General features: G+C 53.8%; 4 protein-coding genes across 4 annotated transcripts; 2 read left to right on the top strand and 2 right to left on the bottom strand.

The window, feature by feature from the left end:
• Positions 1-58: 58 nt before the first annotated feature.
• ACET3X_006054 (uncharacterized protein) lies at positions 59-1097 on the bottom strand (the record flags this gene model as incomplete). Its single annotated transcript, XM_069452223.1, has 3 exons — positions 59-421; positions 479-863; positions 928-1097. 3 exons carry the CDS (start codon positions 1095-1097, stop codon positions 59-61), a joined length of 918 nt encoding a protein of 305 aa, XP_069306414.1.
• A 410-nt stretch (positions 1098-1507) lies between these two features.
• ACET3X_006053 (uncharacterized protein) lies at positions 1508-2639 on the top strand. The gene is made up of 2 exons (XM_069452222.1): positions 1508-1848; positions 1904-2639. Exons 1-2 carry the CDS (start codon positions 1599-1601, stop codon positions 2515-2517), a joined length of 864 nt encoding a protein of 287 aa, XP_069306413.1. The 5' UTR covers positions 1508-1598; the 3' UTR covers positions 2518-2639.
• Positions 2640-2905: 266 nt separating this feature from the next.
• ACET3X_006052 (uncharacterized protein) lies at positions 2906-8056 on the top strand. The gene is made up of 5 exons (XM_069452221.1): positions 2906-3224; positions 3286-3561; positions 3612-3824; positions 3872-7617; positions 7674-8056. Exons 1-5 carry the CDS (start codon positions 3194-3196, stop codon positions 7704-7706), a joined length of 4299 nt encoding a protein of 1432 aa, XP_069306412.1. The 5' UTR covers positions 2906-3193; the 3' UTR covers positions 7707-8056.
• A 2105-nt stretch (positions 8057-10161) lies between these two features.
• Positions 10162-11972, bottom strand: ACET3X_006051 (uncharacterized protein; the record flags this gene model as incomplete). Its single annotated transcript, XM_069452220.1, has 3 exons — positions 10162-10432; positions 10481-11336; positions 11387-11972. The coding sequence occupies 3 exons, from the start codon at positions 11970-11972 to the stop codon at positions 10162-10164; spliced, it is 1713 nt and encodes a 570-aa protein (XP_069306411.1).
• Between the last annotated feature and the right edge of the window lie 196 nt (positions 11973-12168).

The following is a 12168-nucleotide window of genomic DNA, read 5'->3' as shown; positions in this document are numbered from 1 at the left end:
TGTTACCTGTATTGTTTACGGCCTTGGGGCAATATTCTTGGCCTAGGCACATCTCTTTCTACTGATCAGGGTTGTAGTACTTTCGCCAATTATGCTCCTCCCTGAATCCGAGAACATCCCGGATCTTTCGGTTGCTCAGCGGTGCCTCCCATTCGCCCATCTCTCGTGTTATGGGCGTATTCGGCGCGTACTGCTCCAGGAACTGCTTCGTCGGAAAGGTAGCGGTAATGGTATCATTTGTCGCGTTGAAGACCTGGAAGCCTAATCCGTCTTTTGATACACACAGGTCGCATATCTGGCCCAAATCACGAGCATCAATGTACGCCCAAGCATTCCTCTTGCGGACCTCTGGGGACTTGATGTACTTTGGGAAGTCACGTTCGTACTCGTGGGGTTCAATGACGTTGCCGATGCGGAGCGCCTGAATATGCTTGTCAGTAAATGTCTTATAGGCAGTTTGTGCATGGAGATGACTTGCGTAGATGTCGGCGTCGAAGCGGCGTGCAAATCCACGCGCTACACGCTCGCCACAGAGTTTTGAGATGGCGTACGTGTCCATGGGATTTACGTCCATGTCTTCAGTCAGAGGAAAAGCGGCATAGTCAAGATCTCCTTGGCCAAAGCAGACTTCGTATGTTGTCTCACTGCTGGCGATGATAATCTTTTTAACACCAAGTTTGCATGCCGCTTCGATGACGTTGTATGTTGACCTGACGTTGCCGGCATAGCACTCATTGTCTGGTACCAGCATGTTTCGCGCATAGGCGGCAAAGTGAATGACTGCGTCGGGAGGGCCAGGTACATGAGGATCTTCGTAGCCGGCAAAGTTGAAGTGGGTTGTGAGCGCATTGAAAACTTGGCCGCTGCAGAGGTGAGGATAACCAGTCAGTATATGTCTCATGTGCATTACATACAGTCCCATCTTACCTGTCTGTTAGATCAGTCTTGAGAGTAAAAACACCAGCCTCTGGGTCGGGAAAATCGATCAGATCACAGTTGAAAACAGAATGCCCCTTTTTGATGAGCTCTGGGATGACATGGCGTCCGGCTTTTCCTGAGCCGCCCGTAAAGACGATTCGCTTTCCAGAGGGGGCCATTGTGGAGAAGCTAAGGGGTTGAGGAATGTTCTTGTATCTTCGGAGACTAGTAATGGGGTTGTGAGTATCAGCACCGGTATGGGGTAATTGCGGGGTCGCTCTTACTGTTTGTAAACCAGTTTTATGGTGGGCGCTCTATGGAATCTGGGGAAGAAAGATTGCTGAGGCCCAGCTTGGATGACCGTGCAGAGGAAAGTCGATCTTTATAGGCGTCATTATGCAAGTAGAGGTCGATAGTCGCACCGGAACCGCTCAATGCGAACATGGGCGTGGCGAGGACGGGAGCATACAGCGGGAAGTACAGATTGAGAGATGGTGGCTAACCCTACGTCACGATTGATACCCCAGCATATGGGAATCGGGAGGGACCCACCCATGCAATCATGCATTTCTTTTCCCGTGGTACGACTACCTAGCGCACGGAAACACCGAATCCTCCGCAATTGGCACCTCACCACCTAGCATATCCTTACCTATGGTCGCATATCCCTATCCACACAGATGACCAGCGGGCTGATGCGGCGCTTTTCGACATTTGCCCGCACGCAACTTCCGACTGTCCCAGCACGATCGCTCACTGCGCCCCGGCTGCTGGGGCTGAAGCAGTACAAAAGGAACATCACAGCCGTAGGCGCAAGGCAGGCCTCCGTGTCCAGGCACTGGTTTACGAGCTCGTCGCCATGCAAACATGACGAGCCCGATGAGCACGAGAAGGAGCGACTGAAGGAGCGCAACCTCAAGCTCGGAAACAGTACGTTGATTGTTCCTATGCCGAGCAATGCATCAGGCCACTGACACGACGACAGCCATACGAGTACTCCACGACCGCCTGCCCACGCTCCTCATTTCGCCCTTGCCGCAAGACATTCTCTCCCCGCACATCAGCCTCCACCTGTTCCCCTCGACGCACCCCCATCTGCCTACCGTCAGCGGCAGGTTCGCATATGCAGCCGCACTATGGACAGCACCAGTTGCCTGGGGCCAGGTACCGGTACTCGGCAACGTGAAGCTCGAGATACTATCCGAGCGCATGGTCAAGAACGGCGCATCGTCAGCGAGCAACGTACGCAACGAGAAGCTTATAGTCCGATGGCAGACATGCAAGCCGGAGAAGAAGGACAGCGGCCAAGTCAGCGACGTTGTTGAAAAAATTACGAGCATCGTCGCAGGGTCGAAAAGACCCCACCAGCAGTTTACTGGTCTCTTCAAGTTTGAGTTTGACGAGGAGGGGCGCATCTTGAACCACATCATCGAGCATACAGAGGAGGGCCAGCATTGGGACAGGACAGCAAAAGTCATCAGCGTCACCGACTGGCTGCTGGGGCGGGCGTGGGGTAGACGTGAGGAAGTCAGCCCTAGTCTGGCATTTGCTAGATGTTGGAGGGAGAGGAATAACCGGGGCCGAGGCGAGCGTCGATGAAGACCTTCTACGTTCCACCCTCGAACTTTCACCACTCTTGTACAAGACATGTAATGACGAAGTAATGCCATTGGGAACATGTAGACGAATAAATGTAACAACAGTAACAACAGATTGATGACACCACAGCATCAACTTGACATGGGTATCCGCCATGGTGATGACGACGTGTGTCAAAATGCGCGTCGGAAGATATTGCAGAGGAACGATTGGCTGGCGGCAGTGTGCAGATGCGGAGGCCGGCCATGTGCAGGTCACTGACTGGGTGTTGGGGCATGCATGAGACAGCGTGGCTGATGCGCACAAGACTGACAGCTGCCGTGCGGCCGTCCAATAACCAGCCATGAGCTTCGACCCAGCACTAGGCCAGGTAGCTTTCCGCCTAGCAGCGACTGCGAGGATCAAGCTTCCGGCGCATCTCGCACACTCCAACAAGATCAATACCCCCATCGCCGCTCCCCAACGCCCTCACAGGACCATCTCCCGTCCTCGCACACGGGGGTTGTCTTTTTCGCGTCTAGCCGCCCGTCGCTAGTCCTGCCACTTTGCTTCCCGTGCGCGGCCGCCCAACGCTTCCCCGCTCCATTACACGACAGCGCCGGGAGCTTCAGCCTCGTATACCCCCCAGGCAGAAGCCCTCCTACCCTCGAGTGCCGCTCGTTGCGCCCACGCAGCCATGGCGGACCTCTCGCAAAGCGGCGAATTGAGTAGGTGGCCACCTGTGCTCGCACACCCGCGCCCTTCACGGCCCAGCTAATGCCCCCCCAGACCAGCCCGTTCTCAACCTGACGCCCGAGGAGAAGCGCGTCTTCCAGTATCTCTTCCAGCAAGCCGACACGGAGAAGCTGGGCGTCATAACCGGCGAGATTGCCGTCAAGTTCTTCGAGCGCACCAAGCTGGCACCGGCCGTCCTGGGTGAGATATGGCAGATTGCAGACACCGAGAACCGCGGTCTCTTGACCATGGCCGGCTTCTGCCAGGTCCTGCGTCTCATCGGACACTACCAGGCCGGCCGGGATCCCTCCCCAGAGCTGGCTTTCAGACGTATGTCCCCATTGCTTTCCACCATCGCCTTTGCGCTGACGCTCGTCTAGCCGCGCCCCTGCCCAAGTTCGAGGGCCTGAATATCCCATCGGCAGCCCCTTCGGTTCCTGCACCTCCCAGCTTCTCTCCACAACCCACTGGTTCCATACAACCCCAGATGAGTGGCAACGGCCCCATCCGAGTGCCTCCGCTAGTACCTGCCAAGGCTGCCGAATACGCAGGCCTGTTCGAGAAGTCTGGTGCCGTCAATGGCGTGCTCTCGGGTATGTCTTTCGCCTCCTTGTCAGCACACCTCTCTAACACAATCCAGGTGAAAATGCAAAGGAGATTTTCGAAAAAGCGCGGTTACCCAACGAAGTCCTCGGCCGCATCTGGAACCTTTCCGACACCGAGCAGCGCGGCGCTCTCAATGTGACCGAGTTTATCATCGCCATGCACATGCTAGCTTCGTACCGAACAGGCAACATGAAGGCACTTCCGACTACGCTACCCCCAGGCCTGTATGAAGCCGCCTCGCGACGAGGGCAACTCGCACCTCCTCCAGGACGTCCAGACCAATCAATGTCCATGCCACGCCAATTTAGCGGTCAGCAAAACGTGCCACGGCAGTCGAGTCCCCTTGGAAGGTCGCCTTTTGGGGCGCCAGCTCCAGCGCCTCAGCCGACTGGCAGCGATTGGTTGATCAGCCCGCAAGAAAAGGCTTCGTACGACAACCTCTTCAAGACAGTCGACACCATGGGTCGTGGCTTCATTACTGGAGATCAGGCAGTGCGCTTCTTTAGCGACTCTGGCCTACCCGAAGACGTCCTCGCAGGAATATGGGACCTTGCAGACATCAATTCAGAGGGTCAACTGTCCAAGGACGAGTTCGCGGTTGCAATGTACCTGATCCGTCAGCAACGGAAGGGAGACCAGCTTCCAGCAACGCTACCGCCTAGTTTGATCCCCCCAAGTCTACGGACCGCCGCCAACCAAGCCGTACCAGTCGTCGCACCCCAACCTGCACCACCCGTTCCTCGTGTTGCCAAATCAGCTGCAGAGGATCTCTTCGGCCTTGACGCCTTCACAGCGCCCGCTCCTGCTCCTCAGCAACCGCAGTCGACAGGTGGCTCTGCTACCTTCAGCAAACCCTTCGAGGCCGACCCATTTGGGAGCAAACCGACCTCGCCTACTTCACCTCACCCATTCCAGCCCCAACCGCGGAACCCGGCCTCTACGTTTAAGCCTTTCATGCCCAGCTCGTCGTTTGGTCAAACTCTTACCGCGCATTCCACAGGCCAATCGGGTGCCTCTGGCATGCCACAACACTCCACGCCATCCGCAATGGACGATTTGTTGGGCGGCGAGGATGTTGCTGAAATCAACAAGAAGCTAACGCAAGACTCAACCGACCTGGCCAACATGTCGAACCAGATGACCACATTGCGAAACCAGATGCAGGAGGTCCAGAACAAGAAGACCGCGACCGAGGGTGATTTAAACAGTGTCAACACTCAGAAGCGCGACCTGGAACTCCGCCTATCGCAATTTAAGACCCAGTACGACCAAGAGGTCAAAGCTGTCAAGGCCCTGGAGGACCGACTCGCTAGCTCCCGTAACGAGACCCGGAAACTGCAACAAGATCTTGCTATGATCGAGGGATCCTACCAGGATCTTCAGAACCAGCACCGGCAAGTGGGAGGTCAACTTGAGGCCGACCAACGCGAGAACAACAACTTAAAGGAGCGTATCCGTCAGCTCAACGCCGAGATTGGACAGCTCTGTCCCCAGCTTGACAAGATGAGGAACGATGCTCGCCAGCAAAAGGGTATGGTGGCAATCAACAAGAAGCAGCTTGCTACCAACGAGGGAGAACGCGACAAGATCAAGAATGAGATGAGCGACTTGGCCAAGTCCCAAGAGGAGGGCACGCGTAGTCCCCAGGTCCAGACACCTGCCGTTGTCAGCCCTGCGGCTTCCACGACCAGCCAAAGTACCAACCCATTCTTCCGTAAGTCACCACAGCCTGCTGAGAACACCATGTCGCCGTCTGGCTTTGCCCGCGAAGGACCCCACAAAGACTTTGACAGCGTTTTCGGCAGCTTTGGCACACCCCAGAGCAGTGCACCTCCCGTATCCTTCCGTCCCGAGAACCAGAGCCAAGGACCCAGCTTCTCCGTCCCATCCGGCCAATCAGTACAATCTTCAGAAGGACCTGGTGTTCCTACGCCTTCCACCTCGCCTCCTCTGTCGTCTTACCAGGAGTCTCCTCGTGGTGCAGACCCACCAGCTCCTCCCGAGTCGCGCCAGTTCGGCTCTTCATTCCTGCCTTTGAGGGAAAGTGGTCAACGATCCGACTCATTCAGCTCCTCTGTGCGCGCGACTGCTCCTGCTAGCAGATATGGCGTCCCTGGCAACGAGACCCCTACGATTTCACAGGCCTCACCTGCTAGTACTCCTGTAGCAGAGAAGCCCACCGTAGAGCGCACTGAGACAAACAGGACCGAAACCGACAACTTCAACCCTTCCCTGTTCAGCCGAAACTTCTCAGCCTCTCCCGTGGCCAGCGTCACTAGTGACACTCAGCGCTCAACCAGAGCTGAGGAGCGCAAGGACACCTTCACGAACTTCGGCGCACCCTCTGCTGGCATTGCGCAAGACATTCCCGGAGCCTTCCCACGAGAGGGCGCCACCCCTCTCCAGCAGAACCAGACCGGAGAGAGTAGTTTGAGTGGTCCAAACAGGAACAACAACCGTGCCGACCCCTTCGGCAGCACCACCAGTGAACAACCACGTGGAGGCAAGGATGATTTCGACGCCGCTTTCGCTGGCTTTGGGCCTAACCGTCAAAACACTGCCGCCGCGTCTACTGCGAGCGCAACTGCGGACAACTCCAACAAGTTCAACAAGGAGTTCCCTCCAATCGAGGATCTTGCCCATGATGATGATAGCGATAGCAATGATGAGCGAGGCTTTGACGACAACTTTACATCCGCGTCGCCCAATCAGAAGCGTACTAGCACCGGACAAGAGCAGCGTTCTCAGCAACAGCAGCGACCGGGTACTGCGTCAAGCGATGAACTTTACAGAGCTCCACCACCGACTACTCGCCTGGACTCCAACATCGGTGGCTTGCCCTCCCCCAGCGCACAAAAATCACCACCTACCTACGAGTCCACTGTGAACCAAACCAGAAGCGGATCGAACCAATTCCCGCCGGAGTTTGGCGGTCTGCTGCCCTCTCGCGAAGACCCTACGTCGGCAGGATCGCCTGACACGGCGCAGGGCCCCGAGAAGTCGTACAACCCTCCTGGTGGTCACGGAGCCGCTCTCTTTGGCGGTCCGTCCAAATCTGCGACAACATCGCCTCCTCCTCTAGATACCCCATCGTCGACAGTACCATCTGATCAATACCATACTGCTCTATCGTACGGCGCGACCGAAAACAGCAACAACAAGGGTCCTTCGCCGTCGACTAATGCGCCCCAACTCGGCAAGTCTGCCTTTAACGATGACTTTGACGCCGGGTTCGATGACCTAGCGGATGCCAAAGAGGACGACAGGGCTGATGAGGACTTCATGTTCTCTTCACAGCACCGTGAAGGTCTTGACGAATTCAACCCAGTGTTCGACTCGCCAGCTGCTTCCAAGTCAAATACCATGGCTTCGCAGCAGACTCCGACTGGCAAGCCGCGCGGTGATGACAGCTTCAGCGACTTCGAGCACTTGTCGCAGACTTTTGGAGGACAACCTCAGCAGCCTCAGCCCGCTGCATCATCTCAGGACTGGGACGCCATCTTCTCCAACCTTGAGTCCTCTCAGACCGACAAGGGCTCACACTCACAGCATGCATCCACTGACTTTGGCAAGTCTGTCTTTGACACGCTCGACAATGAAGAGGCGGCCGCCTCCTCCTCCAATTCGCATCAGCTATCTCCCCAGATGCCATCGCTTGGCCGTGCCATCAGCACTGGAACCGAGCATGACGACCCCATTCTCAAGAAGCTGACGGGTATGGGCTATGATCGCAACGACGCCTTGTCTGCGCTCGAGAAGTACGACTATGACATCAACAAGGTAAGCAATGCAACTACGTTTCCCAGATAAGGAAGCTGAACTAATGCCATTGATAGGCCGCTGACCACTTGGCCTCTGGTGGAAAGTAGACATCTTTGTCGTAATCATCCAGATTACCCGTTCACGCACCACGGATCACTCTTTTGTATGAGTACATATGTTTAGCATGGCTTGGCACACAAGCTTCATACCCTTGAGCGTTTACTCTCTCTCTCTCTCTCTCTCTCTCTCTCTTTCCACCACTGCTGCGACGCCTGCTCTTTCCTTTGTCCCGTTACTCTTCTTGTACTCAGCTTTCACCTTGAGACGGCGGTTTTAGTCAGTCTTCGTGCTGGCTGGTGGTAATGTGGATCTGGTCTGAGCGATGCTTTGTGCATACTCTTCGTAACTAATCTAATCGTTTGCTTGTGATGATCAATTTGAAGTTTGCGTTTCCGCGTCATGAATATCTCCATATTGCGAGTGAACCGGAAAATGTGTTTGCATAGCACTTATATCGTCGACGTGGCCTGACTGTACGACTTGTACCAGTCGGACAGGCGAGGCTTTCCATCCCCTATATGTCAAGAGTGTGGCTCGATGCTACAATTGCGAGGTAAGTGATGATGCATTGGGCAGGGTAATGCGATGGCTGTCAAGTGACTCAGACTGCTAATCTCATTGCAGGTGCGTTCTCTGTACAACCGGTCTTCGTGGTAAGTGTGTAATCACGCTCTCGTCCTTCTGGCCTCTGGGCGATCGTGGTAACGGAAGGTTCACTCTGCCTTGGTCAATTTCTTCTATCAGAAGACTTTCATCTGGATCTTGTTGTTCTATCGTTCTGATGTATGTCGCGGCTTTCAAATCTATTGTTCGTCACTAGGCTCTTCAAGGTCTCAGACTGTTCATCCCCATCCCCAGAAGGCACTAGTGCTTCATACCAAGCGACTCGCGCAAGCTCTTCTTCTTCGTCATGTCCATCCATCTGCTTTTTGATACCAGGCATTCACGCCTGTTTCTCATACGCGTAACTGAATCCCTTTAGGGCACCATCCTTATCCCAACGCCTTTTCAGAGCTTTGCGAACTCGTGCTTGGAGTGATTGATCTTCATCTGTCTCATCTACGTTACTCTCTTCGCTTCCGGTCCTAGGCAATGGAAGGATATAGTGTGATGCAGGATCGGCGACTGTATTTCCTCCTTTTTCCTTTTGAAGATGTTAGCGAGGAAAGAACAGGAAAGAGACACAAATCACCTTGAGCCACTCCTCCTCGGTCATGTAGAAGAAATCAGTCTTGTGCGGCGTCTCTGAACTAGTAAAGCGATACCTCGTCAAATCCCTTTGTGCGACTTCTGAGCTTGTCCTGTCTCCTCTATCTAGGTTTTCGTGGAAAATCTCGATCGCATGACCTTTGTGCAATAACTCGTATACGGGCCATCTTAGTAACTCGAGGATATTGAGCATGACGCGCTCAGCTTCGGCCGTGTACCGTCGCAATCTGGTGTTGCGAGAATGCTCCACATATGGTCTAAACGACGTGGTGAGGTTGATATAGATGTCCATCTTGCGCTGCCTGGAAGGGATAAGTTGTAGAGCTTCTAGGTGACTGGCCATGCTAGCGAAATCTACGTCGTAGAGATTTTCGAAATCAAATGCAAGATCAAGGCACCGGATATGCTCGTAAGGCTTTATACCTAGGCCCAACGGGTCGGCGGTCAGAAATGGACCTAAGAACTCCTCCGAAGTAACTGCGAAACGATTCAGTGCATAATATGCTTCCGCTAGCTCTTTCGCTACATCAATTCCAAAGTATGCTGGATCCATGGCCCAGGATCTGGGCTGAATTTGACAACTTTCGCCAAACATGGACAGACCATCGAGATCTTCAGATTGCCCAGAGTCGAAGAAGCCGATCTGAATAATGCCATGGCTGTCAAAAGCATACTCGAGCTGAGCTGACGGTCCGACAATGTAAGTGTAGATCATGTTTCGGAGCTCTATAGGCAATATAGCGTGGAGCCCGTTGGCCAACTCTCGGCATCTTCTCCTTCCTGCAATTGCTGCTTCAATTGCTGTCTCGCGCTCTTGAGGAGAAGCGACATATCTGTATACAGTTGATCGTCAGCGACGACGACAGTATCATCAGAAGACGTGGACCTCACTCGTCTCTCCAGGTTATATCCTCCATGTACGCAAATGTGACCAAATCGCGAGGTGAGTCAGTGGGGTCGACAGAAGAACCTCGCCTCTCTGTGGATGTTCAAAACCCATCAGGAGATTGGAGACGGGAAGGAAAGAAAGAAGGCAACTTTGTCCGCAGCAGAATGCCCCGCTCTCGCAGCAGCCTAAAACGCCAGGTCCAATCAGCTCGGAGGAGGACTTGGCGATGCTGCATTGCATATGTAGACCTTTACGACACAGAGCATACTTCAAGGCCAAACGAAGCGTAATGGAGAAGTTGATTAAAATAATATCAAAGCCCATGTGTCCACCATATGAAACATGCGTCATACTCTCATGCACATTTGTGTCTTTATCACATCGCACCCTAAATCTTCTTGTCATTAAACCTTCGTAATACCAGCAGCAACAGATTCGGTTCTCACAGCAGCATCAACTTTTTCTTCGTAGCGGTCAAAAGCAGCAGTTCCTTGAATATGGCTGTCCTCAAACACATCGACAGATGTGCTCGCAAACTTGCGCGCGCTGATTCGCTTCTCAAAGAGCAGGTCAAGCTCGGCAAAGGAGCGGCCCTTGGGCTCAGGGAGGCGGAAATACGTGTAAACGATACTTAAGAAGCAGGACCCTGCCCAGAAGAATCCGGCGTAGTTTCCCCTGTAGTTCATTTAGTATGTAAATGGGGACGTGACGAATAGCACTTACCAGTTCCAGGCTCCTGGGTTGAGCATGTAAGGCGTGAGAACGGATGTGATGATGCCAATAACGTTGTAAAGGTTGCGGCCGAGAACAACGGTCTTGATGGCGAGGCGACGTGTGGATAGCTCAGCAACGAGGGAGTAGCACACGGTACCAACGGTCAGTTGGTAGAACATGGCCCACACAATCATCATGGCTCCAGTAGCCATAGCGCCCGTTTCGCGCTGAGAGTCTGGCACCAAGCCGAGGAAGCCCATGACGAAGAGCATAGCGCATAATCCACAGAGACCTCCTAGGTAGAGTGTTCGTCGTCCAAACCCGACTTTCATGAGGTACCATGCACCAAAGACACCGGCCATGTTGATACCATACTGGCCCATAGCGAAATCGTAGGAAGTCGATGCGGGTAGGCCAGCTTGTTGAAGGAAGTAAGACGAGTATCCAGAGAAGGCGTTTCCGCTCAAGTTCTGAATTGCCCAGGCCATGCACACAATCTCGGTACGACGCAAATCAGTACCCTTGAAGCAGTCCCAGTAGCTAGCTCCTTGAGTGATCTTCTCCTCGAGAGCAGTAGTGTGTACCATCATTGCTATCGTTTCGTCGGCATCGAAATCGGTTTCGCGGTCGAGGCTGGTAAGTCGAAGCAGAGCTTTCTTCGCATCGTCGATTCGCCCCTTGCGGACTAACCACCATGGCGATTCGGGTGCTAGGAAGACACCAACAATGAGAGGAACGGGCCACATCCATTGCAGCGCGTACGGAATACGGTACGACCACTCATCTGGTCGGTCGACCATGGAGCGGATTACACCGATACCGATGACTTGGCCTAGACCCCAGCAGAAGTTGACGTAGGTCGTCACTAATAGATGTAAGCTTGTGTATCGGGTGTGAAAGTTCTGAGAAACGTACAGTATCCGCGTAGAGCGACAGGGCAAACTTCGCAAGCGTACGTGATTGTAAGCGTCTGGAAGACACCCCATGGAATACCACAAAGAATCTCCGCAATCAGCAAGTGCACCACTGTCTGAGCTGTGAAAAAGATCGTAGTGAAGCCGATGATCAGAAGCAAGCATCCCATGACAGTGTAGCGGTATCCGATAGCCTCACTGATCCATCCATTGAGGAACAGTCCAATGATCTCGCCTACAATGACTCCATTCGAGAGTCCGGCTTGCCATGGTGCTGGAATCTCCCAAGAGCCGTCCGGAAGCTGCTCCCCATACTTTTGCTTGAATTGCGGGAAACCGAAGAAGTTGTTCAGTAGACAAACGTCGTAGCCCTCCATGACAATGCACGTGCTGATAAGGACAGACCATCCAATCGCCTTGGGGTAGAGTTTGATACCCTGCATAAGGGTCATTTTTCGTTCATTGTCGGTAGCGATTCGTGCATCTTCAACAAGTTTGTTGGCAGCGCGCTTGTGGTCAGCCTCATGATCGATATCCTGATTCAGGGGAGGAGCCGTGGTAGGCTGGATATCCTTCTCTTCCGCCATGGTTGCTGTCCGTCAACTTTCTCCAAACCAGGGAATCGGGCCGATGGCGATCGCCTGAACTGTTCTAGGACGATAGTGGGGTCTGCGACGCTGCTCCACTCACTCTCGACCAAGACAAAAGTAAAGAATCCGGGGAACTGCTACCGTGACATTGGATGGTAGGACATGAGGCGGTCTTTAAGCATAAAATTTTGCG

Source organism: Alternaria dauci, chromosome 5, assembly GCF_042100115.1.
Source record: "Alternaria dauci strain A2016 chromosome 5, whole genome shotgun sequence".
NCBI classification, from domain to species: domain Eukaryota; kingdom Fungi; phylum Ascomycota; class Dothideomycetes; order Pleosporales; family Pleosporaceae; genus Alternaria; species Alternaria dauci.
The sequence above is the reverse complement of the archived record's forward strand: the minus strand, read 5'-3'. Positions and strand labels throughout refer to the sequence as shown.

What these genes read in the sequence shown, in the direction of transcription:
- ACET3X_006053 (XM_069452222.1), top strand. Translation starts at nt 1,599, where the DNA reads ATGACCAGCGGGCTGATGCGGCGCTTTTCGACATTTGCCCGCACGCAA. An exon ending in CAACCTCAAGCTCGGAAACA is followed by an intron (nt 1,849 to 1,903) that starts GTACGTTGATTG and finishes ACACGACGACAG; the next exon opens with CCATACGAGTACTCCACGAC.
- ACET3X_006052 (XM_069452221.1), top strand. Translation starts at nt 3,194, where the DNA reads ATGGCGGACCTCTCGCAAAGCGGCGAATTGA. An exon ending in CCCAGAGCTGGCTTTCAGAC is followed by an intron (nt 3,562 to 3,611) that starts GTATGTCCCCAT and finishes ACGCTCGTCTAG; the next exon opens with CCGCGCCCCTGCCCAAGTTC. An exon ending in ACGACTATGACATCAACAAG is followed by an intron (nt 7,618 to 7,673) that starts GTAAGCAATGCA and finishes TGCCATTGATAG; the next exon opens with GCCGCTGACCACTTGGCCTC.